Here is a 27,821-nt window from a genome sequence, read left to right on the forward strand (position 1 = left end):
GTTGATGATTTATGAAACTCAAAAACATCTAATAATCCACAATTTGTTTTGGCAGATAAAATAATCTACAAGATTGTGTTGTGAATGAATAAGAAGCTTTATTTTGAACGTCATCTTTCTTCATTTTCTGAAGAGAAGAAATATCCTAGCTATGTGCTTATGACACAGTTCATATGTATCATAGAACCAGCAGGGTTCCATCACAATTCCTTACTGTAGATGTCATCCCCATTTAATCAGTTCATTCACCAGTTATGAAATCTGCCTGAAAAAAGGGTAATAATTAAGGAAATAATTTTTGTCTTGGTGAACTGATCAGGAGGTAAAATCCCTTCTGCTCACTCTCAATCCCCTCAGGCTTCATCATGACGGTCAGCCGGCCATGTTACTTTGGCAACCTGCTCCTGGGCGTGGTGGGGGTGGATGTGAACTTGGCCTACATCCTGGAGGACGTCACCTACTACCAGGACTCCCTGGCCTCCTACACCTTCCTCATTGACAACAAAGGTGGGCAAAGCAGCCGAGTCCCTCTGTAGAGCTCTGTTCCCTTCTCTCTGATGGAGAAGTCACAGAAGGCATAGTTACTGTACAGACACTCTAGCTTTGTTTGCTACTTAAGTTCCTCAAAGTGTCAGTCACAACACCGTGTTCCTCCACTGTGCTGTAATGTGTTTTGAGTAGACTTAACTGTTGAAAGATTAATAGTAAATGTTAAAAGTGCCATTTATATCCCATCCGACAGAGAGAGAGGGACGGGTGGGGTTTACGCTATGAGCCGTGTGGGGCTGACATCACCTCAGCTGAGCACCACAGGGCAACAGTGGAGCCCTTCAGTCCTCTGGGCTCAGCCCACTGTCCGGCCATTAGAGGGGCCCGCAGACGAGCTCACACTGCCTGTCCAGACACTGGACACTCAGCCTTTGTTGAAGTGCACTTCTGATGTTTTTGTTTCTCACATGTGACTGTCCAGTGTCATTAAGCAGCTTTTGTGCGTGGGTGGGGTGGGCGGGTGGTTTGGGCTATATATTTCCTGATGACTAAGCCAATGGTTGAAACTCTACTCTGTTTTGGACTTGGAGTGTCTACATTAACAAGTTTGCTGTTCACGTTGGATACCAAACCGCAGACATAAACAAAACAGGAGTGAAGGTAGCTTTCACTTAGTTTGTTTAGGTAATGGCTTTAATTACAAGAAAGGGAGAGGGGAGAGAGAAAGAGGCAGATCCTTGCCTCTTGTAAGATGGTGCACCTGTTTTCCAGCAGCTGCTAGCTGAAGACGGCAGTCCACTCTTGGCAGGGGGAGACTTGTTTAGTTTACCTCTCTGAGTATCTCATCTTTTCCCCTGGGCTCCTGAGCCAAATCTGGATGGGTGTTGATGTGGAGGCTGCTAAGTCGCAGACTCAGAACCATGGGGTGATGTTGCTACAATGTTTTTAAATGGGGTTAACCCATTCGCGCTGGATGCTGCACGACGCAACATTCTATCTCCCGCCGGTTGCTGCATAGCGCAACATTGAATCTCCCGCTGGTTGCTGCGTAGCGCAACATGCTTTTTATTTCATGTTTCTAGGTTCTACAGAGGCTTAGATATTAAATTTTGGTAGACATTGACAATTTTTAGTATTTTTTCAGAAAACCCTCAGGAAATAAGGTTATTTAGTCTAGAATGCCATAGGATTCTATAGGCGTTTTTAGCAGGCATTGTATTAAGTAAATGGGTTAAAGTGGCTATACTGAGACTGACATTGACTTGTTTCCTAGGATACACACTCATGCATCCTTCACTGACCCGTCCTTACCTGATGACCGAGGCACCGCTGCACACCGATATCATCCACTATGAGAACATCCCCGGCTTCCCCGCGGTGCGGCAGAACATCCTCAGGTAAGGCATCATGGGAAACAGTTCTGTAGAGGGAGAGGATGCAGCACTCTTGAGAGCCAGCATGTCTCCATCTCAGTAGCCTGGAATGCAGTAAGAACAAGAGAAGGTGGCCAACTCATGTCTTCCTCTCCCTCTCTTTCTCTCTCTCTCTCTCTCTCTCTCTCTTTCTTGTGTTTTTCTCCACCCAGTCTGCCTCTGGGCAGCCAGGTCATCGCTGTGCCGGTCAACTCCTCACTCTCCTGGCACATGAACCGCCTCCGAGACACCAGCAAAGATGCCTACAACGTCAGCTATGCGTGGAAACTGGTAAGCTGGGCTCCATGTCGTCTCTTAAAATGGAGTAAAGTGGAGTAGAAGCTGACTACTCAACTGACAAGGCCAGTGCCACAGAAGGGTGCTGTAGACAAGCTTGGACAGTGTAGAGGACAAGTGCAGTATGAACGTCCTCAAACTCCCTAGTATATTTACATATTTTAAAAAGACCTGTTTTTAAATCCAAATGACATGGTTTTCTGACAACCATTTTTTTAATGGTTTCTGTCAAAACTGTTTTTGCATTAGCATATGGCTGAGTGGTTGGGGCTATCAGTAGTCTGTTAATATTTATGTCTTTGTGTTTGCTGGCCATTGCCCCTAATAATTGCTGTTTTGAGCCGAGGTTATTGTCCTCCCCTCTTCGGCCTTGACCGGTGCTGAATTGCTCTGCTCGGACAGATAAGGCCGACGAAAACGCCTTTTCATCGGAGCCAAAGTTATCTGGACCGTTCCCACGCCTGTGTTTGCTCTCGTGTGTTGCCAGCAGATTCCATAAAGCGTGTTTCATTTAGCATCACGCTGACAGCTAAGAGCGGCGCCGCCATGGGGCTGCACACATTTATCTCTCCAGATGCCGAGCGCCCGCGAGAGGCAGATAGAGAGGAGACGTGAAGGAGGGATAGAGAGGCGCTGTGACAAGTAGAGAGGGGAGAGAGAGACGTAGAGGTTGTGATCGGGATAAGGAGGAATGGACAGAGTCAAGCTGAAGATAGAAAAAAAGGGGGGGGGGTGATTTATAGTAATAAAATGGCTGATGCTTGACGATAAGCATACCCCCTTGAAGGCCGTCCTCCACTCTGGAACGGATAATGGCGTTGTGTGTGTTTGACTGCACGCGCGTGTGGATGGAAGTGTGCTAAAGCAGCTGGAATGGAAAATAAACATCTCATACTACTTTCATTACTTAAGCCAACCTTTATACCCTCAGACCTTTAGAAAACATTTTTCATTCATCTGCTGTTTATTTTCTGCAGTATACAGTATTTCATTGCTCATTCATACAACCAAAGTGCCTCTCATTATCTCTCTCACACACACACACACACACACACACACACACACACTCACACACTCTTCCCTAACTCCTGTTCCTCTGTGTGTTGGCCATGTCCAGGTGCAGGACACGTCGTTCATCCTGTGCATCGTATACGTGCAGCCAGAGATCCCTGTGAAGCAGCTGAAGAACCTCAACACGGCGGCCAGCAGCAAGCTGCTCTACCACCGTCTGGACCTGCTGGGACAGCCCAGCTCCTGCCTGCACTTCAAACAGCTCGCTACCGTTGGTGAGCTTAGAGCACACGGCTCTGTGTGTGTGTGTGTGTGTGTGTGTGTGTGTGTGTGTTTGTGACTGTCTGTCTGTTTGTGAATGTTTGTGTCTGAGAGAGCCAGAGTTATTGTTCTATTGTTTCTAACAATAGCTTTTGCAATATCGTATCCAAACTGTCATGATAATCAACTCAGTATGAATTATGGGAGAGAGAGTGTGTGCGTGTGCTTGTATGAGTGTGTCTGTTTACATGTTGCTGTATGTTTAGAGAGGGAAGTGGATGCATGGGTGTGTGTTTGTGTCTGTTTTGAATAGGAAAGATTTGTGTGTTTGTATCTTGTCACATTGTGCTTGTGTGTGTATGTTGTGTGCACACATGCAGAGTTGCGTGCGGGAGGGTTCTCTTAAGGGGTTTGTAAAGGTGTACTAGGGCAATATTGTGAGAAGATTCGGTTTCCTGTTATTGTATTTGGACGACCATCCCACTGTGTAGAGAGTGTCCGTAAAGGATTTATAAATAGTCCTCCTCTGTAATTTGACCTCCTTTTTCACCTTCCCTTTCTTTCTCTCTCTTTTTCTTTCTCTCCTCTCCCTCTCCCCTTCCACAGAGTCTCCTACTGTGATGCTGGCTGCTGGAAGTTTCTCTTCCCCCTATGAGCACCTGAGTCAGCCTGAGACCAAGCGTATGGTGGAGCACTACACCGCCTACCTCAGTGACAACACACGCCTAATAGCCAACCCTGGACTCAAGGTACACACACACACACACACATACACATACATACACACACATTATGCAACACTGGCTATCCCAGGGAGAGGGCACACCTTATTTAGCCACATACACACACACACACACACACACACACACACACACACACACACACACACACACACACACAGACACACACAGAGACACTGATAGTGGCAACACATGGTTCAGAGGCCGCATTAGATTCAGTGGCAGTGCACATAGAAATGATACAGAAATTAATTGAAAAGCTTCTTCAAAAACATTTTTGAAACGCTTTTGAAATATGTTGTATTTGCTTTCTTATACTGAACATACTGTAAGTAACACTATTATAGTGAGGAAACTGACATACACCGGCAGCCATGTATAATTCTATAGAGGTAGGAAGCCTGCTTTGTGTAGGTGTGTGCTTGTGTTAGTTTGTGCGTTCATTGCTTTTCCTCTTGTGTGTTTATGTACACATAGCAGTGTGTGTTAGTTTGGGGCGGGTGGGGGTGGACTGGGGGATCTTCCCATGCCGGTCTTACAGGAACCCTGCCATGTCTCTGTCATTGTCCCGCAGTCTTCTGTCAGGAACGAGGTAATGGCTACCAGTCACGTCACCGATGAATGGATGACCCTTATGGAGATGAGCAGCCTCAACTGCTACATTGTGCGCCGTTACATAGCAACACCCAATGGGGTGCTGCGGATTTACCCGGGCTCGCTCATGGATAAAGCTTTCGACCCGACCAGGAGACAATGGTAAGATTTTTTTCCCCCTCTTTTTTTGGAGGGGTTTGGGAGCTTTTTGAAACTCTTCCAGAAACTCCCAGTGTGCATCAAGGAATTGGTTTCAGAGCTGTTGCGCCTGCCTGGCCAGGAGCTTATTGGACTTTCTAGAAGTTTCCCCCGAGGAGAGCTGTGTGTATTGTTTTGGGGGCTTGAAGGAACTGAATGGTGGTTGGTGTGAGCGAGAGAGGTTTTAAGACGCCATACTGTTTTCTCATGGGACGGGCGGCCAAGCCTGGGGAATGTGTCAGGAGCGAAGCTTTGTGTGGCTGAAATGGGAAAACATGACCATAATCACGTTGGGCTTTACCACCCCCCCCCCCCCACACACACACACACACACACACACACACACCTAAAAGCTGTCAACACTGTCCATGTCTTCAAGTGATGTTTTTAATTAAATACTGTGGGGTAGGATTGGACACACTAGCCTGCCAGAATTTTGAGAGGATTTATAGAAAATAGAGTGAATAAGCCAGGCAGCATACTTCCAAGGTCTTCACTGAGATGCTGTAAAAATCCTCAATCTCATCTTCAATGTATTTACTAGCTTGGCAGAAAGTCTTGCTATAAAATAGTGGGTTTTTTGGCAGACAGTCTTGCTATAAAACAGTGGGTTTTGAATGGCGTCTCGCGTGTTTACCCTGGTGAACTTTGACCCTGGTGTTGTTGCAGGTACCTACATGCAGTGGCAAATCCTGGCCTCATCACGTTCACAGGCCCGTATCTGGACATTGGAGGAGCAGGATACGTGGTCACCATCAGCCACACCATTCACGCCTCTAGGTATGGACACACACACACACACACAGAGATCATACGTGAACCTCCAAGCACATTGCATTGAGTTAACTTGTAGGCTGTGCATACAAGCGTAAATAGATTTAAGCCCCCATCCACAACACCAGGTATTGATTCAACACATACATACTTAAATAAAAACACACAAATATGCTCTACCAAATCTACAGGCACAGAAAGCACAAACAGGATACAGTCCTCAGGGGCGCCTTACGCCTTAATACCACCTGAGGCCCCTGGGCTATATGTTTTTTTAAGCCCCCCCCCCCCCCCCCCAAACCGCAAAAATGAATTATGATTAAATGACACCCGGCCCGCAATCTGACCCGCCTATTTATATAACATGCAGTGTAGCCTAGCATTATTGAGCCTATAAAACCTTTACATAAACAGGAACAGAAAGCCCTCCTTAATCACGTCAGGCTACCCATGACATTGCTTATCAAAAAGGCTAGCTGCACGAAAACAAGCGTTGAACTCTTACAACACTGGCTGGCTAAGTTAAAAGATGCGTTAGGCTACACATAATGGACGTTTCAAGCTTTTCAAAAGTGCATGTGCTTGTCGTGTCGGGGTGTTCCCCAGGAGGTTTTTTGAAATTCTGTCCACTTAACACACCATTTTAACGCAGCTTGGGAGGGACAGAAATACTTTTAGCCTACAGAACAAGCAGCTGGCTCATGTGACGTGAACATTGGCTACCTTATGCATTATCACTATACTACCCTACATGGAGACATATCTCACGTTAACAATGGAGAAAACATAACACGGGCTATTATTTGTGCGAATGGGTTAGCACAAACTTAGCTTTTGGTGAACGGAGATGCTGATCACTAATTCATTTCTTTGCGCAACAGCCCATGTTCTGCGTTCACTCCAGTGAGACAAGTGAAATACATGCTTTTAAAGCCCTTTCATTGCCAGGCTATTTGCTACGATATTTACCTGCTATGCCTTTTGTTTTCATGGGCAGTTACAGGAATCCACGTCATTCGTTTATCGTTGCTTTGTAAGTTTGTCAGTCAGTTTCAGCCTCTCCTCTAGCATCTCTACACACCCGTTGGGATTTATTAAGTTTTGTTACATTTTGTTACACTTCAGAGAAGACAAAGGGGGCCTCTGCATGGATGCCATCGTAGAGCAGTGCGATGTGCTCAATTAGGCTAGCTCCAGAGTAGCCTAGGCTATGACTGACGCCGCGAATACGGACACGGCCGTTTAATATTATTGATTATCATTATTATTATTATTATTATTAGGAGGCCCCTCATTGGTCGAGGCCCCTGGGCTGAAGCCCAGGTAAGCCCCTGCATTAAGGCGCCAGTGGATGTCCTTATTTTCACACTTACACGCACACACGCAAGCACACACACACACACGCACGCAGAGCCTCAAACTCACTCGTATAGATAGTAAGGTTTTTTTCCCCCTGTACACTCCAACCAATCCGCCAACACCTACTCCAAAAAATACTGTACATGTCCTGGGTCATGTTCTCACGCTGAAGGATTTCTAGCGCACACACACACACACACACACACACACACACGCACACATGCACACACCCCACCCAGACTGCCTAATCTCTCCATACACCCACTACAATCAAAGGAAACTGCAACATGTGCTTAGATCAGAGATAAACACACCATATCTCAGGCGCTGGAGTGCCTAGCAGAGTGTGTGCATGTGGAGAGGAGTGTGTTTTGGAAATGATCATGAACTTGCTGGCATTGGCCCAGGCACACAGGTGTAGCCTATATACTACTACAGAGGGGCATGTTTCTGAGGCTCTCTCCCTCTCTCAAACCAGAGGGACCGAATTAATGCACAAGTTAGACTATTTACACAAGAGTCTGGTCCAGCATAGGTCTTTGTCATGCTTAAAGGAGCTCTAAGCGATGTTGGGTAATGTCACTTCTGTTGACATTTAAACAAAACAGAGAGCTAGCTTACTACTCCCTCCCCCTCCCCACCGTGCAATTGAAACTCTCCTAAACGCACATCTCGTCGGTGATTGGCTAGAACAGTTTATGTTTTTATGGTTCAGGCTGGACCAAGTTGTTTTTGTTGCCTGGGCTGTCCACAGAGGCCGCGTTTTTTTTACAGTGTATCCAGGGCACAGGCAGCTAGCGGATGGTGAGGTGATGTTTGCTGTAAGTGCAAAAAATGTCTTGGCTTAGAAACCGCGTAACATCGCTTAGAGCACTTTCAAACAACTGGCATTTGTCATTTGTCATACACATTGTACATTCCCGAGGGTGTCCCACCAGTCCGAATTTGATATGTGCCTAATCCAGAGTGAATTCTAAAGTGTCTTAAGAAGCCTAACAGACTAACGTTTCTGAGGACCACCTGGTGCCCTCAAATGCCATTATGCAGTACGTGCCTGTGTTTGTCAGTTTGTACAGGGCTTACACACCAGACTGTATCTTTCCCCTTGTTCTCTGTCTCTTTCTCTCTGGCTGTTTGGGTCACCCCAATCCCCGCTCTCTCAGTTCAAAGATGGCGCCAGGCTCCGCTGTGGCAGTGATGGGCATCGACTTCACCCTGCGCTACTTCTACAAGGTGCTGCTGGACCTCCTCCCCATCTGCAACCAGGACAAGGGCAACAAGATCCGGTAAATTCCCTCACCACCTTTCCTCTAAGGCCCACTTGCTCACAAGAGGTGTCCAGGGGTGTGCCTGATCCGAGGTGCTGGAGGATGTGCCAGGAGCTCTTCTCTGAAAGGCTCGTCTCTGTGACTGATCGCATTTGCTTGAGCTTTAAGAGACCCTTTCACTGGGTTCATCCCCGGCACTCCTGTGCTCTTAGCAACGAAGAACGGCGGAGAGAGTTCAACACACACACACACACACACACACACACACACACACAGAGAAGCATGTATGTACACACATGCACGGATACAGGCACGCACACATACACAGAGCCACATAAGGGAGCCACTCTAGTGAGAGAGGGTGAATGAGCGAGGGAGGCAGAGAGAGTGAGGCAGAGGGGCAGAGAGGGAGACAAAAAGAGATAAGCTGATTAGGCGTGCATTCCAGACACATCCTGTTATGTTAGGTGCTGGCACCCGCGCTCTCCACCCCTCTTTAGTCTCTATCTCTCTCCCTCCATCCCATCCTGTCTTTCAGCCACTCACTCTCTCCTCTTCCCTCTCTCCACATTTCCGCTTTATCACCACTCCTCCCATCCCTCCATCCTTACCTCATTGGCCTTTTTTAGCCATGGTCCGTTGTATCGGCCTTTCCCCCTGCGTCTCTCCCCCACCCCACCCCACCCCACCCCTCAGCCTCCCCTCTTCTCCCCTGTCCTCTCTTTCTTTCTTTTCTTTTTTCTTTCTTTCTGCGGGAGGTAGTGGAGGCCATGTCAGTGTGTCTTTGGGGTAGAAGTCGTGGGTGCAGTGGCCATTAAATAGGATTAGCCCAGTGTGTGTGAGGGAGAGAGAGAAAAACCGGCAGAAAGAAAGAGAGAGAGAGAAAGGAAGGGAGAGTGAGGAGGAGAGTCCGACCCAAATGGTGAGTTCTGAGCTGCTGTGAGGCCCAGGGGATCTGAGTCTCTCTCCCATGTCTGGAATGAAGGCCTGCACCTGGGTCTGTGCTTCCCTTTACCACTGCGTACACATCAGATCAGTCCACACAGGTCTATTACAACACCAGGCCAGTCAGACACTGATCTGAGCTCAGGATCACACAGAGGCCACAGGTTTGAATGTTTTAATGGTGTTTGCTTGTCTCTGATGTGTTGTATGATGTAATGTGTATTATCCTGTGTGCCACAGGTGTTTCATCATGGAGGACAGAGGTTACCTGGTGGCCCACCCCACCCTTATTGACCCCAAGGGTCACGCCCCTGCTGAGCAGCAGCACATCACTCACAAGGTGAGCAGAGGAGACCATCTGGCCTGGCTTCCTACTCCATGATGCTCTTTCTCCAGGATCCTCTTTCTTCCACTCCAATTCTTTCTTTTGTTTCCATTCTTACACTCTTGTACTTCTATCCATCTTTAATCTCTCTCTCTCTCTCTCTCTCTCTAGTCTCTCTTCACCTTTTACTATTTTTCTCTTGGGCTTGTGAGCCTCCTCTTAATCTTGACACATTTGTGTTGTCCAGGAGCCTTTGGTAGCCAATGATATCCTGAATCACCCTAACTTTGTGAAGAAGAACTTGTGCAACAGCTTCAGTGACCGCACTGTGCAGCGCTTCTACAAGTTCAACACCAGCATCGTGGTGAGTAGGATCCAGATGCTCTGTTATCTGATGAGGCATCTGTAGTATAATACTGCCACCTGGTGGTTACTCAATCATACTCCCGAAGCAATGTGCAGAGATGGGTTTCAAAGATGCACGCATGTTCTTTTCAGCAAATAGAATGCATTCTAATTTCATCTTACATTTCAGAATTTTGTTTCAAAATATGTATTTTAAGATTGCCCCCATTGGAGTGATGTCTGGGATTGGTTGTGCCTTGATGTATGAGTGAGTATGGGTCTAAGAGGAAACTTGTCTGTCTCCAGGGTGACCTGACCAATCTGGTTCATGGCAGCCACTGCTCTAAGTACCGGCTGACACGCATTCCTGGCACCAACGCCTTCGCCGGCATCGTCAACGAGACGTGCGACTCACTGGCCTTCTGTGCCTGCAGCACGGTGGACCGCCTCTGCCTCAACTGCCACAGGTATGACCACACACACCAATACATGTATACACAGACAGGTTCCCTCTGAGCTTCTACATGTCTAAAAGCATTCATGCATGAATGACTGACACACACACACACACACACACACACACACACACACACACACACACAGGCAGACATCCCTCATAACATGGCACCTCAGCTGATAGCCCTGGTGCGGACATACCCATGGTCTAATTCAATTATTATGTGTCACTGACTACTATCCTGTCAGTATGACAATTGTTGTATATTTATGAAATTATAGTATATTATGACTGATAGATACAATTCATGTTGTGTTTCTCCTTAATGACAATTGATAAGCTTGTCAATCAATGATTATTTCTGTGGGGTCTGTTGTGTTGCTAATGTGTGAAGCCATTTGAGTGATTATGTTCCTCTTTTCTCTGAAATGAGCCCTGCCTGCCTGGAATACAGGATTAAAGTGTCTGTGTGTTTGCTCTTCGCAGGATGGAACAGAATGAGTGTGAGTGTCCGTGTGAGTGCCCCCTGGAGGTGAACGAGTGCACCGGCAACCTTACAAATGCAGAGAATAGGTATGATGTGTTATTTTTTATGCGTATATTCAGATGCCAGGCTCTTTCCCATATTTCTGCTCCCTCTCTCCATCGCTATGTGTCTCTGGTTGTGTGAATTTATGTATAACTGCATTCAGCATCACAGTTCTGTGTGACTGCCAGCCTACCATGCCAAGATCTCAGCAGTCACGATTTCCTGATAACATGATTGCAGCGTGTAGACTGCAATAGAAAAGTGTTGAAGGAGTAAGATAACTGGGCTTTTCCAGAAGATTCTGAACGGCGGTGTTGCATCAGTCCTTCAGGGCAGCATGAAAGCAACCATCATGTTCCAGACAAAAGGGGTACGGCAGTCTGGCAGAAAGAAAGAGAGGAGAAAAGACGTGTTTTGTATTTTCTTGCTTGGTGCTGTCATTCAACTCCCACTCACTTAAGACTATTATAATCCCGCTGATAATGTGTGTGTGAGTTTGTGCGCGCACACACACATCCACACAGTTGGTTGTGTGTGTGTGTGTGTGTGTGTGTGAGAGAGATAGAGAGTGAATCCATGTATGCATGACCGAAATGGTGTAAGGAATGTTTTGTTTCCCTGTCTCATTAATGCATGTGTGAATTCAGTTACAAAGTATTGTGTGAGTCTATATTGGAGAGTTAGCACGCGCGTGTGTGTACCTGAGTTATGTGTCTATGAATGTGTGTTGGCGTGTGTGTAACCCATAGGAACCCGAGCTGTGAGGTGCAGCAGGAGCCCTTGTCTCTGACTGTAATTGATCCCAGCCTGCAGGACACGCTGCCCCAGTGCATCAACACACGCTGCAGCCAGAGATACACCAGCAGGTACACACCGCACACTGACCTGGGGTCAGCTCGGCACCCATCATAGAGATCACACATAACCAGCCTGTCAGCACGGGTCACTAACCAGCCCAGCTCACACATCTCATTAACCTTTCACATGGCCACTGGTCTGTAATGAGCTTGTAATCTAATCATGCTGTAGAGCGGTCTCATTGTTTGCGCTTGTAATCGTGCTGTAGAGTTGTCTCATTGTTTGACTCTCAACTTCCACATATCAGCCTAACTGCTCATTAGACATTAAGCATTAACTTACCATGTGAACCACTGGCAGGAAGTCCTTTTCATTCACACCTACTCAAACTCTTTGTTATGTATACATTACAGGCATCACTGGCCTTGTGGTGTACTGTGTACTTATGAATTCATTCATTTCACTATCACAAGTTTGTGATGACACAAGTATACAGTTGTAGGATAATAATTTGCAACAGCTGGGATCATTAAACTGCCACGCTGTCACTGACATAACGATTCATATCTGTAATGACTTGGTGAGAGTGATTTTTTATTTTTTTGTGTGTATGTGCAGTGACTGCTTTGGTGTGCTGGACTGTGAATGGTGTATGGTGGACAGTGATGGGAAGACCCACCTGGACAAGCCCTACTGTGCCCTGCAGAAGGAGTGCTTTGGGGGCATTGTGGGAGCCAAGAGTCCTTATGTGGATGGGATGGGACTACTAGGTAAGTTATCACAGTCATGCAGTTTGATATAAAAAAAAAAGAGTGGAATCAAACAGGATTTTCTTGATGGGCATTTTCTACAGACATACTCTCTTTTGTGCGAGTTCAGAGGGAATGAGACTGAAAGATGTTGAATGACACTGCTTTGCTTTGCAAAACTATGCAAAGTGGAATGGCATGTTCTACCCCCTTGTTCCTGTTTAAAGTCTCAAGTGTGACCGTTTCAACAACCAGGCACTATTCAGGCTGTTAATAACACCTATTAAACATGAACAGTGTTGTCTTCTTCAGACGAGGGGGTTGAGTTAAAAGCATTTCTGGCATTTCCAATGAAAAAGGCCACTATGAAATTGCCACCGATGTGGGAAAGTGATTATGGGGAAGGGAACAGAAGGTGTGAGTCACAGCAGTCTTTCACCTCATTCTCCTCTTTAATGGCCTCTCTTCCTCCTTCTCCCTCATTTGCCTCATCTATCCAAGGCTCTCGCACTTGTCTCTAGCTTCCTGTTTCATCCTTGTTTTTCTGGTTTCTGCAATGGTAATCTTAGAAACCCCCCCCCCCCCCCTTTTCCCTCTCTGTAGACAGAGCCGGAGGAGATAATACCAGTAATCTGACTGAGGCATCTGAATATCCTCAGCCTCAAGTTCACAGTGGCTCTCATATATGTATTTTGTGCAGAGATGAGTGCTTCTGTCTTTCAAGTGTGCTTTTGAAATTGTTGATTTGCCCCTCAGTGTTCTGGATGTTCAATAAATCATTGCAGTGTTTGTGAGGGTGTGGACACATTTTGTAATCAGGGCTTAATGAAAATAAGGTGGGAACATCAGGGGATTCCCTGAAGCTCATGTCCTCAAAGTGCTTTTATCTAGGTAAATGTGGATGAAAGAAAACATTCAGTTCAAGAAGCACATTAGCCTCAGTCTCTCTTACACTTTTACTCTGTTTAGGAGCCTGGATAAGTACATCAGCAAAATCTCCATGGCAACAGTAAACAAACCAGGAGGGGAGGGGAATACAGGATGACACATTGTCAAGCGTTCTTAATCAATCTTCCTTTTGCTTAATGATAGACACTGCAGGGCAGATTCCAGCAAAACTGTGGAGTTGGAATCTCTAATAAGTTGAAATTCATGGTTTACAAAACCATGTCTCGTGTCAGTACCTCTTCCACTCTGGATGCATTAAACACATTCTGTAACTCAGAGTTATGAAACAGCCATTCCAATCTTGCTTCCACATATGGGCCATGAAAATGGTCGTCTTCCACAAGTGCATTTACTGTCCTGTGGGATTTCCCTTGCTGGGGTTGGAGCTGTTGACCTGTGCATCATTTTGAGTTGTCAATATTTCATGGAGCTGCAGCTGATAAATGTGCAGATGAGCACGCAGAGAGCAGAGAGCACTCTGTGCACATGCCCAGACCCCCACTACGCGGAGACACACATGGAACCTCCTCCTCTAAAATTCTCTCCCTTTGTTTCCTCGCCTGCACAGATGAAGAGGTGGCATCTCTCAACATGATCAAGAGTGCGCCGGTCGGGCCAGTGGCTGGGGGGATTATGGGATGCATCATGGTGCTGGTGCTGGCGGTATATGCGTACCGTCACCAGATCCACCGGCGCTCACACCAACACATGTCGCCGCTGGCTGCCCAGGGTGAGGACTCCTTCCGCTTGTAACACTCCCTCACATTTGCTGTCTGCTGTCCACACATATTTATGCCAGTGCATTTCTGTCACATCCTGAATTTGGTTCATTTGAGTTTGTTTTTTTGCCCTTATATTTATTCCACTTGTTCTAAATCATAGTGAAGAAAAACCTGTGATTAGCACAAACAAGATCCAATCTAGAGACACCTGCGCTTTGCTGTCAGGTTAGAGAGCGATGATTTGAGGCCATTAGGCCAGCTGGCTCTCACAGAGGGTATGTAATGTTATTAGCTCCTCTCCCAGTTGAAGTGCTCAGTACGCTCAAGTTGATTCAATATGCTTCCCCCCATGGCAGTAATGTTATTAGCCTGCTGATAATGGGCTAACTGCTGTTATTATTGATTAACTCTTATCTCGCTCATCCCCTGACTGAGTTGGCCATGGAGAGGATTTTAGAAAAGACTCCATGGCCACATGTGTTTGTGTATGTTTGTATGTATGTGTACATTATGTGAATGTAGGCTGACGTTGTGGATGCATTGCTGAGCATGTCTCTTTCAGTGCAGGCCTGTGCTGGTGTGATATGTGTGTGCACATGGCTGTGACTACTGGAGTTGTCTGTGTGTGCATGAGTGGGACTGTGAGTGTGTGTCCGTGCCAGTTAAAGCCAGAGCTTTTTGAGATGATTAAATTAAGTGAATCCGTGCCCTTAAAAGGCTGACCTTCACACAGCACTGTTCCACTGCCACCGCTTCAACCACAAGATAAATCCCCATTATTATTGCATAATCCCCCCTTTTCCACACACACTCTTTCTGTGTGTGTGTGTGTGTGTGTGTGTGTTCAGCTGTCACCTTCGTATTCTGCGGACGTCATTTTGAAGTTTTAATTTCGCTGACTTGCTGATGAGGTGCTAGCCGTCTCCTCAAACATGCCTGGTCAGACGGGGCCGGGCATGAATGTGCGCTCGCGGCGGCGGCCTTTGTTGAGCTAACGCTGCGCTCATCTCCATATCTGAGCAACGCCAGCATCAAAGGCAACAGATGAAGCGGCAAGCTGTCAGATGATCGGCAACACCACCAGCCATGAGTAATCATGCCCACTCTCTAAAGCAGCAGCCTCTCACTTCTCACTTCCTCTCTCCGTCTGTAGAGATGTCCGTCAGGATGTCCAACCTGGACAACGAGAGGGACGAGAGGGACGAGGACAGCCATGAAGACCGAGGCATAAGTAAGCACGTGCTGGGCTGCATGTGAGAGATAGAGAAAGATGTAGGTTCATGCATGTGTATGTTTGTGAACCCCTGAAGAGGTAAACACCTTGTGTGTGGGAGGAGGCATTGTTGTGTTCACATACAAAACCACGTCTGCATCAGTGCCATTATGTATTGTATGCAGGTGCATTTGTTTCATAACACCATCATGCTCAAACTGTAGCCCCTCAAACTCACCGCTACTCTACTCTGAACTCTCCCTGCAGTCAGCAACACCCGCTTCATTGCTGCAGTCATCGAGAGGCACACACACAGCCCAGAGAGACGCCGCAGATACTGGGGCCGCTCGGGGACCGAGAGTGACCACGGTGAGTGAGTGTGTGTGCGTGCGTGCTTGTGTGTTTTGCTGGCATGTAAGTGTAAAAGGATCAAGGGGGAGACACTTCCACATTGAAGATCAAATTTAAGGGGGATGAAAAAGTAGGGCATGTGCAAACAAAGGCCTGATTGTGTCAGAATGAGCTTCCTGTTAAGCATTCCTGGAGCATAAACCTCCTGTATTAAGAGCCGGGAAAAGCAACCAAAGACAAGTGAAGTTACTTAAAATCAGCTCTTTCAGGCACAGGCAAGGCACACACTGCGTGTTAAGGCCAAGGCCATGTATTTTTAGTGGTGTATGCTACTGTACTTGAGTTCTGGAGCTCACTGTAGCACTTTATTCTATTTAGCCACTTCAAACCTACAGAAGACACAGTGGAAACTAATGTGGATTTTTGTCAGGCCCAGCCACTAGCACTAGTAAGGGCTCAACTTAAATTTAAGTTCAGAGTTTCAAAAAACCTTAGCATGTCAGGAAAAAGAGTAACAAAACACGGATCAGGATCTCGTCCACGTGCGGAGGATGGCTCCGAGCTGGAGCTGGAGGTTCTTCCTTTTCCCTGCAGCCTCCCAGAGGGCAGCGAGGTGCCCCAGAACACATTGTGTAACTGTCAGGGGGCAGAGCTGCCCGTCTCCAGAGAGTGGTAGAGATGGAGGGATGAAGAGCCGGAGGGACTGGAGGATGGAGATGGAAGGATAGTGGAGGAAGAAAGGTGGAGAGTGTTGGGGTGCCGGGGGAGGAGCAGGAGAATAGCTCACTGGAAAGTTTCTGTTTTGCGTGTGATTTTTTTTCTGGGCTCTGTCAAAGGTGCCTCCCACTGCTGTTACTCACTCAAACAGCTCAAGGGACCTTTCTGAAACAAATCAATGCGTGTGTGTGTGTGTGTGAGAGAGAGTGTGAGAGTGTGTGTGTGTGTGTGGAGGAGAGCGCCAGCAGTGGCCGATGTGCATTCTGACTCACTCCTCCAACACAGTGTTCAGAAGTGCGAGTGTGTGAGCTTTGCTAGCCTGCAGGCATGAAATGAACCCACTCCACTGGCGTGGCTCAGAAAGCCTGCTGCTGCCGCTGCTGGAGCTGATGAGGGACATTTAGTGGAGTGCAGGCATCATCACCAGGCCTTTGCTGCTTTGCTGCATCATCAGTTGAAGGTCACACTTGATGATGACCTCCCATCTCTGTTTTGGTCGGCCCGGACTGAGCACTGAGCACCACAAAGTTTCACACAGAGAAAACACACACATTTAGTGTACAAACCCACAATAGAATAGACTATATCTGCATAGCTATCAGATCTACTAAAATTATATGGATACTACTAGAATAAATGTCATTGATTGTGAATTAGATCTCTTATCAGTGTTTTGCCATTTTAATTTCTTTGAGTGCACAGAAGGAGAAGTGCAGGCATCTTGTGCACCACGTCCACTCACAGCTTCACTAGTAAAACAGAGAATTCTGTCTGATTTTGACCAGACATAAAGCTCCTCTGTTTTCTCTAATGGAATGTGTTGGCTTGAGGGAGCCAATGTTGTGCTTTCAAGTATCAGATGTGGAGACTCCAGCACTGGGGGAGTGAAGATTTCAGAGGAGCAAAATAGTCCTTCACACACTCAATTTTTCTCTGTGTGTGTGCGTGCGTGTGTGAGCATGTGCGCGCACACATGCGTGCATAGAGATACACTCAAACTTCTCTTGTGGATTCTGCAGAGGTGGTTGGTATCAAAAGGAATGTGATTCTGAAGGCAGATGAAATGAATGAGGATTCTAATAAAGTTTGAGTGGGGAGATGTGCTGTAATTACTCTAGTGTGCTATAAATGCACTGAGGGAATGCACAGATTGATTGGGTTTCTGTCAAAAGAGGAATGGAAACTTGAGATGGATTTCCATGCTTTGCATGCATGCACATAGTTGAATTGTTTGAATTATGTGAGGAAGTGTGATTCTGATTTCACACTTACAGTGGGAGATGGAGCCTGAAGTTTCTTGGTGTTTTATGCCCCCAACGTTGTCTTCAAGGCAGCGCTGCCTGGAAGGCACTAGGGTTAGGCATGGGTTAAGGTTAGGGTTGGGGTTAGGATTAGGTGCCTTTAAGTCAGCGGTGGCAGAGCTGCCTGGAAGACTGGGGGCATAAAACACCATGGAGCGATTCTGAACATTATGTAAATGTGTGTGTCTGTTCTCCTCTGCAGGCTACAGCACCATGAGTCCTCAGGAGGACAGTGAGAACCCGCCCTGCAACAATGACCCCCTCTCAGCCGGAGTGGACGTGGGCAACCACGACGACGACCTCGACCTGGACACGCCCCCGCAGACGGCCGCGCTGCTCAGCCACAAGTTTCACCCGTACCGCTACCCCCACCACCATCCGCTCCACACGCACACACACACGCACCACCTGCAGGCGGCCGTCACCGTGCACAGTGTGGATGCTGAGTGCTGATCCAGATGAACCCACACCCACCACCCAACTCCTGCTCCCCACACATCACCTTAAGACAGCCTCACCACTGCAACCCACTCAGCATCCATCAAAGCTCCGTCAGCCCTCCATCCCCAGGTGATTGATGCTTTGGCAACCCGCTAGAGGTGAGCAGAAGCTGGGGAATGGAGAGGACCAGCTCCCCTTCTCTTCTCTGTCAGTACTGAGAGACCTGACTGGACTTATCAAGAGGGTTCTGTCTGATGTCGGATTGCGTTTGGTGGCAGGGTTGCTGGTTGTGAACTTGTTTAAAATTGTATACATAAGCATCTCAGATTTTTAAAGACTAATAGAAAAAAATAGAAGATCAGAGGATTATTTTTCTACTATTTATTTAACTGGAAATGGAACAGGGATAAGTCCATTGGAGGATCGGACACAGACTGACCGGCTGAAGTGGACAGAGTGACCTGAGGGCTGAACTAACATCTGGGCTACTGGACAAAGCTTATGTGGGACTAAAGCTCATCTGCCCATGGACACAATAGAGGAGGATGGGGGACTCCGCTCCTGCTCCCCTGCTGATTTGCCACTTCTTTTGCTGTGATCATTTTTCAAAACGGACGGGGGGAAAAAAAACTGTATTCTTGTGCAAATGAACTAGGCCCAGGTTGCTGTGTACAAAGCGATGAAAGGATATTCCAAGGCTGCCCATCTGTGTGATGGCGCATGAGGTGTTTGGAGTCGGGGAGAGTGTTGGCCAGATTGCCTGATGCCGGTCCAACGGTAGTGTTGCGTCACTCGAGGCGCGGAGGAGAGATAAAGAGACTACAGAAACCTTTCTCTACGGAGATCACATGGCTTCCCAAAGCACTCGCTTTCTAAGCCCTGAGAGAGAGGACTAATACCGAGACTTATGACCGCCAATAAGCTGGCTCTGTAATTTGTCTGCATTATGGACCTGTGTGTGTGTGTGTGTGTGTGAGAGAGAATGTGAGAATGCAAATTAATCTATATGAAAGTGAGTGAGTCTTTTTTTTTCTGCAGCAATTTGTGCCTGTGCAAGACAGCACCCAAGCGTGTGTGTGTGTGTGTGTGTGTGTGTGTGTGTGTGTGTGTGTAGTGGGTCAAAGTGGATGGCGTGCAAGCAAGTCATTGCGCAGTGTTGTTGTGAGTGTGTGGGTTGGTTAAGTTCAGATGTACACAGCCGCAGAGATGAAGCATCTTTACTGAGGGTGATGCCACACACTTATTTTAAAATTATAATTAGACGATGATGATGGAACAGCCTGTTTCTCTCACTCACTCACACACACACACACACACACAGGCACACACAACTGATCCAAATCATTCTGGCTCCACCCAATGCCTCTAGTTGTGTGATAGTACTGTGCTCATGTCAGTGTGGAAGCATAATTGTATGGCCATTTTGTCATTTTGTCAGCTGTAAAGTGTGTGTGTGTATATACATCTAAAGTCTAACAGATAGCTATACATGTGATGTAAACTTCACAAGCCTTGCATTTGTTTTCAAAGTTTGTTTGTAAAGTGAGTCTGGCGGTCATTTTGAATGTCCATTTCTTGGGGGAAGATGACCATTTTGTGAGCATCAGCATTTAGATTAGTATTCATAGTAACAGGAACAGTCGAGTGCTCCGCGCAGCCCGAAGGTGGCTGTCGGGGTGAGAGCCATGTCTTGTGAACAGATTGAAGGCGGTGATGCTACAGCCGTATAACAAAATATTTAGGTTTCTGGATGAGACCATTTTTCAGTTCACATCCACTGCTGCTGCCAACACCTAACCACCACTGAGATTACAGATGTTTTATTTTTAAAAGACAATTTTAAGGTTTTTCTCCCTCCAGAAAGATCAATAACAGTATTTACCAGCTGTTTTTAAACAATCATATCTGTGTGTATACTGACACTATGAATTGCATTAATTGTACCTGAAGGAAAGTTGAGTCTGTATGCATCATTCCTTTTTTATGTTCCCTTATATAACATTATACAGATATGAAATGGCCATTTATTGCAAAGTGAATGTGATAAAAGGTCCACTCTCAATATGTGTGTAGGTGTCTGATTGAGCATGCATCCAGCATCATACCACCACACCACTTCATCAGTGTTGCAGGAAAACCGCAAACCCAGCTACTGCCTAGTATTAAACAAAAATGTGTTTGAAAGAATGTAAAACATGGTTGGTGGCCAAACATGAAGTATGCAGATTATGTGTGTGCCAAATTTGGCAGTGACTGTTATTTGAAATCAACACCATGTGCTATTTCTTTCCGTGCCCCATGGTTTCAGTGGCGGATCCATCTGGCTGATACTGTGGCATTGTTTGGAGTGGCCTTTGCATAATTAAAGGGTAAGGGCAGGAGAACTCTGCAGGGGAAGGGTTGCCACGCAGACAGATTAAAGGGGCAGGATTAACATCATGTTCCTGACCACACACAAAACCTAAATCCATTGTTTAAACAATCAATCTTCTGTTGTGTGTCACTCCCAAGGCCCGGAGTGGGTAATCGGGAGAATACCGGTGGGCCGCTTCACTTTTGGGCCGGTCGAGGGAAAAAATATTGGCATTTGTCACGTTAATCTATCTTCTCTTAAAGTTGGCTACACACGTTCGCATTCTATGCCTACACCGCAGCCTCTGCATGGGTTGTTCTCCCCTCCCAAAAGGTTTTCTCAGATACAAGCCGGGCCGGCCCTACCGTAGTGATAAGCGTCAGGGAGGATGGATAGTAGAAAGATGCCATGGAGGGAAATGCTGCCAAATGTGCCATGCTTCCAATTTTTTTTTTTTTTTGAAGAGGACAGACATAAGTGGCAACTGGTAAAGAGAGATAGCCATGATTATAACGGCGTAATTGGGCTAATAACCTACTGGACGTTATAGCGTTGTCAACCTATTCGCAAGTAACATATTAAATGAATTAAAATATTAGCATTTTGGTATCATCCAATATGGCTATTCATCGACTTTGCAAATATTATGCAAATATTGCTAACAAAACTCAAGCTTGATCTGTGTGTGCAGTAGCTTATAGGCCTAAAAACAAAAGTAGGCTGAGCAGCAGATCAGAATATATGGACAAGTAGAAAGGATAATAGAGTTAACCATATGAATTAAAGTTATTTTATGGAAGAAAGAACAGTAGGCTATGACAGCAGTAGGCTACATGATCAACCTATATGGCTTGTTTGCTCAGAAGTGGATGTAGTAAAGGAGCAAATCACCAAACAACAACAACATGATAGCTGACCCATGCAGAAAAAAACATGTAAACAATACAGTAGTTCAATATGCCTCTTAGTGGAATTGTGGGATACATTTCAAATATTTCTTCCTTCCTGTTTTTGTTAACTTATCAACCTATCCTTGTGGAATATTAGCCTAGAATAAAAACTACAGGATAGTAAGAGCTGAAATGTTGCCTTATTTATCCAATTTCCACCACCACTAAAAAAGTGGGCCAGTCTTGGGCCTGAAACTCCCGGGCTGAAAAGTGGCCCCACTCCGGCCCTGTCACAGTCTGACCAATATAGTGAGCGATTGTACAAAAATCATGGGATAAGGTCACCAAGAGTCAATGACTTTACGTAAAAAATATTAGTGGGGTGTGTCAAGAGCTTTTGTATGCAAATAGGAGCGCGGGGTTGTGAGTGGGATGAAGCGTGTGTATGTAATGGGGGAGTTGTGTGCATTGTAGCCTGAAAGCATTATGTTTTATTTAGCACCATCCTGGTGGTCTACAGACGAACGGAAAGCATCATATTCTCGCACATATACATGGAATGTGTTCATGCCTGTCCGCGGTCACTTTCAGCAGCATATTTTCCCAGGTAGAACATTTTGGTAACACAAGCCATTTCCCATTTTAAATACATAAAGTGACATCTTCCTAATAGTGATGACCGCTCAATAGAATATATTGACTTTCGCTTTGTCATTCTGCCCTGCATTTTACCCCTATGGATTATTATGTTAATAAATCAATATTTCACTCGTTGACTACGCACACGATTATCCACAGGTATTTGAGAATTTCCCTACTAATATGGAGAGAAATGTCATGTTCTTAAACGTATGGTGACATCGATGCATCTGTTGTCACAGAGACCACTTGGAAGAAGATGGGCAAAGATGCTCTGTGACTGTGCGTAATGACGCCGGGCAGGAAAGTGGAGCAGCTCAGCTCGAGCTGAGGGGGAACAGTGAACTAAAGTCGGCTGCCAAGGAGCTACACAGAATTAGAGCAAACTGGGTGTCCAAGTTTCCTCGGGCAGTTTTATGCGAGGCGAGCCGTAGACGAGTTAACGTGCACGGATACAAGAAGACCACAGGCCATCCGCTTCTAGGCACTCCATTTGGTTTTCTACACTAGGAATTTGTGCACTGTATTAACGTCTTTCTTTCAACTTCAGCACCACTGAAACGATTAAATATCTTAAGTTAACATCTCTAAGAAGGCTTGTCCTCGTCTCCCAGGCTCTGTCGATCATGCTATGATGACTCCTCTCCAAACGCCTTCTCGCCCCCTCACCTACCAGAATGCAGGCGAAAGGGTTCAAGGTTCCCCGCGCTTCCTTACGTAAACGCTTACGTCCCAGGTGTTCTGCTGGCCCGCTGTATCGCTCTGCTACTAGGCCGCCACCCACGCCGTGCTTTCTGCGCATTTGAAATCTCCCCGGCTCCTCTGCTGTACTCCCACTCAGCAGGGCTCGCAATCGCATTTGCTGTGGCCCTTTCTTTGTAATTACTCATTTTCACCAAGCTGCAGTTGAACACTTCACAATTTTGACATATTTATGCTGTTTGCATGTTCTGCATTACCCATGTTCTCCCCACAGTCTATTTTGAGAAATGCTGCACCTCATCAGAGCCGTATATATGCAAAACGGGGAGTTATTAATATGCGCATAAGAAGAAGAAAATTGCCGGCAATATAACACATTTTATTTATGCCATTGTGCTATCACACAGGTCTATCCATCTCCAATAACCAACCATTATTCTTGGAAGGCGTATGGGCCTTTCATTTTAATACTCTTTTGATTCCGTGAGGGAAATTTGTATTGTACAATTGTAATGTATAGTTAACCCACAAAGATACCTTATTGGCTTGGGGAGTTTTATTGCAAAATACAGTGACCTACTACCCAGGCACTACAAAGTACCTTGGCATTCATTTGTCAATATTACAATGTTATAATGACCAAACCTGAGCTGCATGTTGCTACAAAAGGGTTGTAAACACAGGAGTGTGGGCTGGGCTGTATTCAGTGCTGGCTCCTCTGCTGTCAGAATGCATAAAAGTGGGTTAAGTGGGTTGCAAAGACAGTGTTTATCTGGAAATTGGAAGCATTCATTCATAGGCATTATGGGGACGCTTCCTAGGGAGTCTGCCAAAGATGGTATTTAACGCTCAGTCTGTGAGTCGCTTACTGCACTGTACTCCCACGAGAGACGGCCTTACTGCCTCTTTGCAACAGTCACTCATTTCCGCATCTTGTTTCCACAGACACCAGAGCAGACCAGAGCAGAATGATAGTTTCTTATTTTAACGACGACAGGGAAAGGGTCGTTTCGTGTGTTAGACTTAACTAGACTGCGCGTAGTTAATTTGAAGGCGTGCTTTCTTGTAGGGAAGATTGGACGTGTGTAATAAGCTGCTAAATGGCACGTTATAACAGTGTCACAAGAGAAAATTACCAACCGTAGTTATTGCAAATTGGATACCCTATCAGATGAATGGCCTATTAATGCAAACGTTTTGGGAATCCACGGGACGGCGATAAATACCTGTGATGGGTTCGTTGGACAGTCTTCACTGTTCTTTTTTTCGACAGTGGGGGTCGCCAAGAATACTACACTGAATAACTCTCAGGCCTGTGGGTACGGTACCTTTCCGTCAACTCCGCTGTCGATGGAAGCCACAAAAACACAGACGCCCACCTACCGCTATCGCCGCTCAGCTCTACACTCTCTACCGAGCCCTTCAAAATGGCGGCAGCTTCCTCCATCCAGCCGCCGAGCGTACACGCAATAAAGCAGGAAAATTCACCTTTCCCGGACTCCGACAGCCCGGAGAGCCGGCAGGATGAAGACGCGCCATCCGAGGGTACGAGTCTTCGAGATATGCCAGATTTGGACCCGGAGGAAATCGAGAGGAGGTTGGAGAAAACTAACCGGGAGCTGAGCAACAGGAGAAAAATCCTCATCAAGAACCTGCCACAAGATACAACCAACCAGGTAGACAAACTTGACATTTTGCAAGTGTCACAACTGAAAGTTAACGGAGTCTAATAGTACAGACTAGAATGTTATCCTGTGATACAAACTTTTTCCGCTGACATGTTTTGTCTTAAAGCTTTAACAGGCAATTGCGTACTACCTGCAGGTGTCAGTTTACTACTTTGTTGCACTTTTCTGTTCGTCTCCATTTAAAAAATAATTCATTTAAACATTTACGAAAATGCAATCATTGGGTGCATATTTCATTGCATAAAGTAGCTCATATTTCATTGCGCAAAGTTTCTCTTCTGGATACGCGCCTTACCCGCGGAGGCTTAATAGCCTAATTTTATAGAAATATAGACTGATGAAATAAAGCGAGCAGACAGCGAAACCCAATAGGCTAGCTGTTCGAATGTTTGCACTCGTTTATTGACCAAGCTCGGTTAATGATTCATGTCTTCATCGTAACCGATACCTACAGATTATTATTAGAATAGCGATAACTAGAGTAATAGTTGTTCACTGGCCACCAGTATTATAAGAACTGCACGTGGATTCTCAATCAACGTGAATCCTCAACTGTTAATTTTCACCGTTTTAACTTTTTCCACTGTCGCATGTCATGTTTTGTATCCTCACGCCATCGCGAGCTGTTGCGAGCAATACAATAATATCAGATGGTGGGGAGTACATCAAAGGAAAGCGCCGAGGGCTGGGAGCGTAGTTACATTAGTCTTGAACCGATATTTCCTCCATCTTATTATGAGTTGCTGGTTATTTGACAGCTATTTAATGTCAAAGCCCTTGAAGAGCCCCTGGAATACGAGTGTGGTTACTTGTTAACTTGGAAGTTGTTTGTGCACACCGAGCACCGCGATCAGAAACCTATCTATTTGATCGGGGCAGTTCCTGCATCTTCAGTGCAGGGTGTTGTCTGACACTTCGGTGCTTTATACTATTAGGTTTCATAATATTAAGCTATGATTTTGATGCGTCCTACATTCCATGTTATGTGGCTATCTCTAAGAAATATTTTCTGCACACGTAGTTTGATGAATAAAATGTGTATTTTTTTTCCAGTATATCATTCATGAAATGCTATGGTTTGTGAAAAGCTTTCGAGGGTCAATACGAGCTTCCTTTACATGTCTTGTTTTATCATGCCTTGCACAAGTTCAAGACAGTCTACAGCAGGAGTAGGCTTAGTGAATTTCATATTCTGCATGGAAAATATGGAATATTTTCCACATTGTTAGTGCAAGCAAATATGACAGATTGTACGATTCTTGGTCATAGAGCCCGATACCAGAAGATGCAGACAGCACTTGAGGGAGTAGAATCTTGTTAGGCAGCAGCGTGTGTGTGTGTGTGTTTTGTGTCATTGACGGTATATATTTGTGTGTATAAATTCCAGGTCACTGACATTTCATAGAACACACTTATTGTCAGAAGGAGCTGTGGACATAATGGCAGAACCCTCCCTCAGGAGCAGAGCATAATTCTCTGAGTGTTCCTAGACAACTTGCCTCTCCTCTCCTTATGATGACACATCTTTAAGAAAATGCCTTTTCAGTGCAGCACGCAACAGAAATATTATTCAGTGTTTGTGACTGATATGAGGGCCACCTTTGCAGTGGTGAGCTGTCCATCTGCTCTCTTAGCGAGTGGCTGGGGTCCAGTGTAGCACTCCATGTTGGCAGCTCATAACGGGTGAGTTACACTCGAGGAGAAGATGGTGTCAGAAACATGGCCTTGGCACTGATCAGGTCACCGCGGATGACACATCCGTGGGGACAGATGTCAGCATGTCTGCTCTCTCACTCCCCTCCCCTCCATAGCACACGTGTGGGTTACCTCCATGTTTCTCCCTCTTCCATCTTTTACTTTTGAACACACTATCACAATATATTAACTTTTTACCTCTGATATGTTCTTTACATACATAAACACATCTATTTTGATTTCTCTTTCTTGTTTTCTGTCTTTCCTTCCTTCTTTCTATCTTTTCTTCCTTCTTTCTTTCTTTCTTTCTTTCTTTCTTTCTTTCTTTCTTTCTGCCCTGCCCTGACTCACCCACTCTGGCACTCTGCCTCCTCTCCTGACTCTCATCCCCTGTCTGCTCCACAGGACTCCTGCTATCAGTTGAGCTATTTAATTATTCAGTAGAGCTTTGGAACAGGTGAAGCTCGTCACAGATTGGGGGCTTGGGGGAGGAGTCAGGGGGTGTCAAGGGGATGCTGAGCAGGTCCCTGATTGGCCCTGTGTCATGTGCCTGTGACCAGAGACAGAGAGAAAGACAGAGACAGTGGGCGTGTTTTGAGGGGCTTTGAGGTCTTCACCTCACTCCACTGTCTGTCTCCTCTTCCTCAGCTTCTCCCTGGTCTGGCCTGTTGTTTATGTCAGACAGATGTAAAAATTCTCCCCGTAAAAATTCTCCCCTTGTGCATGAAGTCCAACCCCTCATACCCCCCCCCCCCCCACACACACACACACACACATTCACACTGGTGCATTTTAAATAGCTGTTTATTTGCATTCCCCATTGACTCCCCCTGTGCTGTGTCTGGCGGTGCGGAGCGGAAGTGAGCCTGTCATGGTGCCCACACAAATTCACACACAGACACATACATTCCCCCTTGAAACTGCCACAGCTCTGGTCATTCACCGTGTGTTTCCCCACTAAAACAATTCAAACAAAACAACATGGGTTAAATAAACTCTCACACAGATACACTGATACCATCTGACTGTAATTTGTCATGTTAGTTTGGAAAATATCTTCCTGTTGCGTTCTGCTCCGTGGTCTCTGTTCAGCTAGCTGGCAGTACTCCTGGTGGACATCATATGCTCAGTGAGGCAAGTGACGGCAATCTGTTGTTTTCTTTTCAGGTGTAGTAGCAGTTCATCCGTTTAGATATTAATATTTAAACTACTCTAACAAAGAATTGGATGTTTTCTAATTAGTCAGTACTTTTAAGAAGACACCGAAGGAACACTATTAACTTGGAATGATTTGATTAGACCCATAAAATTAGTAGTTTTACGCAAAAATGTAGTTCATAACCATGATTGTTGCAGCCATCTCTGAAAAGAACATTTTGTATTAATGCTACACAATCACTCATTGCTTTTGTTTGACTAGAGGAAGGGTTGTTTAATCTCTCCTCATGTAGATAGTGTAAGCAAATAGTGTAAGCTCTGAGTCAGCTTTCTTTAACGTTGAAAGATGCTGAAAGATTAGAATCCTAGGGCCCCTCTTAAATGTAATAACTTTCAGTTTATGTGTGCGTGAAGCCGTTTACTCTACTTTCCGGGTTGGTGTTGGTTGCTGC

At 45.9% G+C, this 27,821-nt stretch overlaps 2 protein-coding genes across 3 annotated transcripts in view; both read left to right on the plus strand.

Moving 5' to 3' along the window:
- The window catches only part of cachd1 (cache domain containing 1), a 74,535-nt gene that overhangs the window by 44,194 nt on the left and 2,520 nt on the right, over window positions 1–27,821 (plus strand). Inside the window, exons 10-27 of one of the 2 annotated variants that reach the window (XR_006021151.1) lie at window positions 358–507; window positions 1,763–1,886; window positions 2,075–2,192; window positions 3,316–3,484; window positions 4,077–4,219; window positions 4,785–4,966; window positions 5,672–5,782; window positions 8,299–8,421; window positions 9,589–9,688; window positions 9,921–10,037; window positions 10,325–10,485; window positions 10,962–11,048; window positions 11,754–11,870; window positions 12,421–12,572; window positions 14,068–14,229; window positions 15,375–15,452; window positions 15,702–15,803; window positions 18,006–19,216. Coding sequence is in view for 1 of the 2 variants with exons in the window: in XM_042057290.1 (XP_041913224.1) it covers window positions 358–507; window positions 1,763–1,886; window positions 2,075–2,192; window positions 3,316–3,484; window positions 4,077–4,219; window positions 4,785–4,966; window positions 5,672–5,782; window positions 8,299–8,421; window positions 9,589–9,688; window positions 9,921–10,037; window positions 10,325–10,485; window positions 10,962–11,048; window positions 11,754–11,870; window positions 12,421–12,572; window positions 14,068–14,229; window positions 15,375–15,452; window positions 15,702–15,803; window positions 18,006–18,256 (2,447 nt within the window). In the remaining variant the exon portion in view is untranslated. Of the gene's footprint in view, window positions 1–357; window positions 508–1,762; window positions 1,887–2,074; window positions 2,193–3,315; window positions 3,485–4,076; window positions 4,220–4,784; window positions 4,967–5,671; window positions 5,783–8,298; window positions 8,422–9,588; window positions 9,689–9,920; window positions 10,038–10,324; window positions 10,486–10,961; window positions 11,049–11,753; window positions 11,871–12,420; window positions 12,573–14,067; window positions 14,230–15,374; window positions 15,453–15,701; window positions 15,804–18,005; window positions 20,307–27,821 lie in introns of those variants that run through there. The other variant, XM_042057290.1, reaches the window with a different exon arrangement.
- Window positions 24,136–27,821, plus strand: part of raver2 (ribonucleoprotein, PTB-binding 2) — a 65,695-nt gene continuing 62,009 nt past the window's right edge. Inside the window, 1 exon segment of the mRNA XM_042057296.1 lies at window positions 24,136–24,504. Within this exon segment, the coding sequence (XP_041913230.1) occupies window positions 24,256–24,504 (249 nt within the window). The 5' untranslated portion in view covers window positions 24,136–24,255.

Source organism: Alosa sapidissima, chromosome 12 (assembly GCF_018492685.1).
Source record: "Alosa sapidissima isolate fAloSap1 chromosome 12, fAloSap1.pri, whole genome shotgun sequence".
Lineage (NCBI taxonomy): Eukaryota > Metazoa > Chordata > Actinopteri > Clupeiformes > Clupeidae > Alosa > Alosa sapidissima.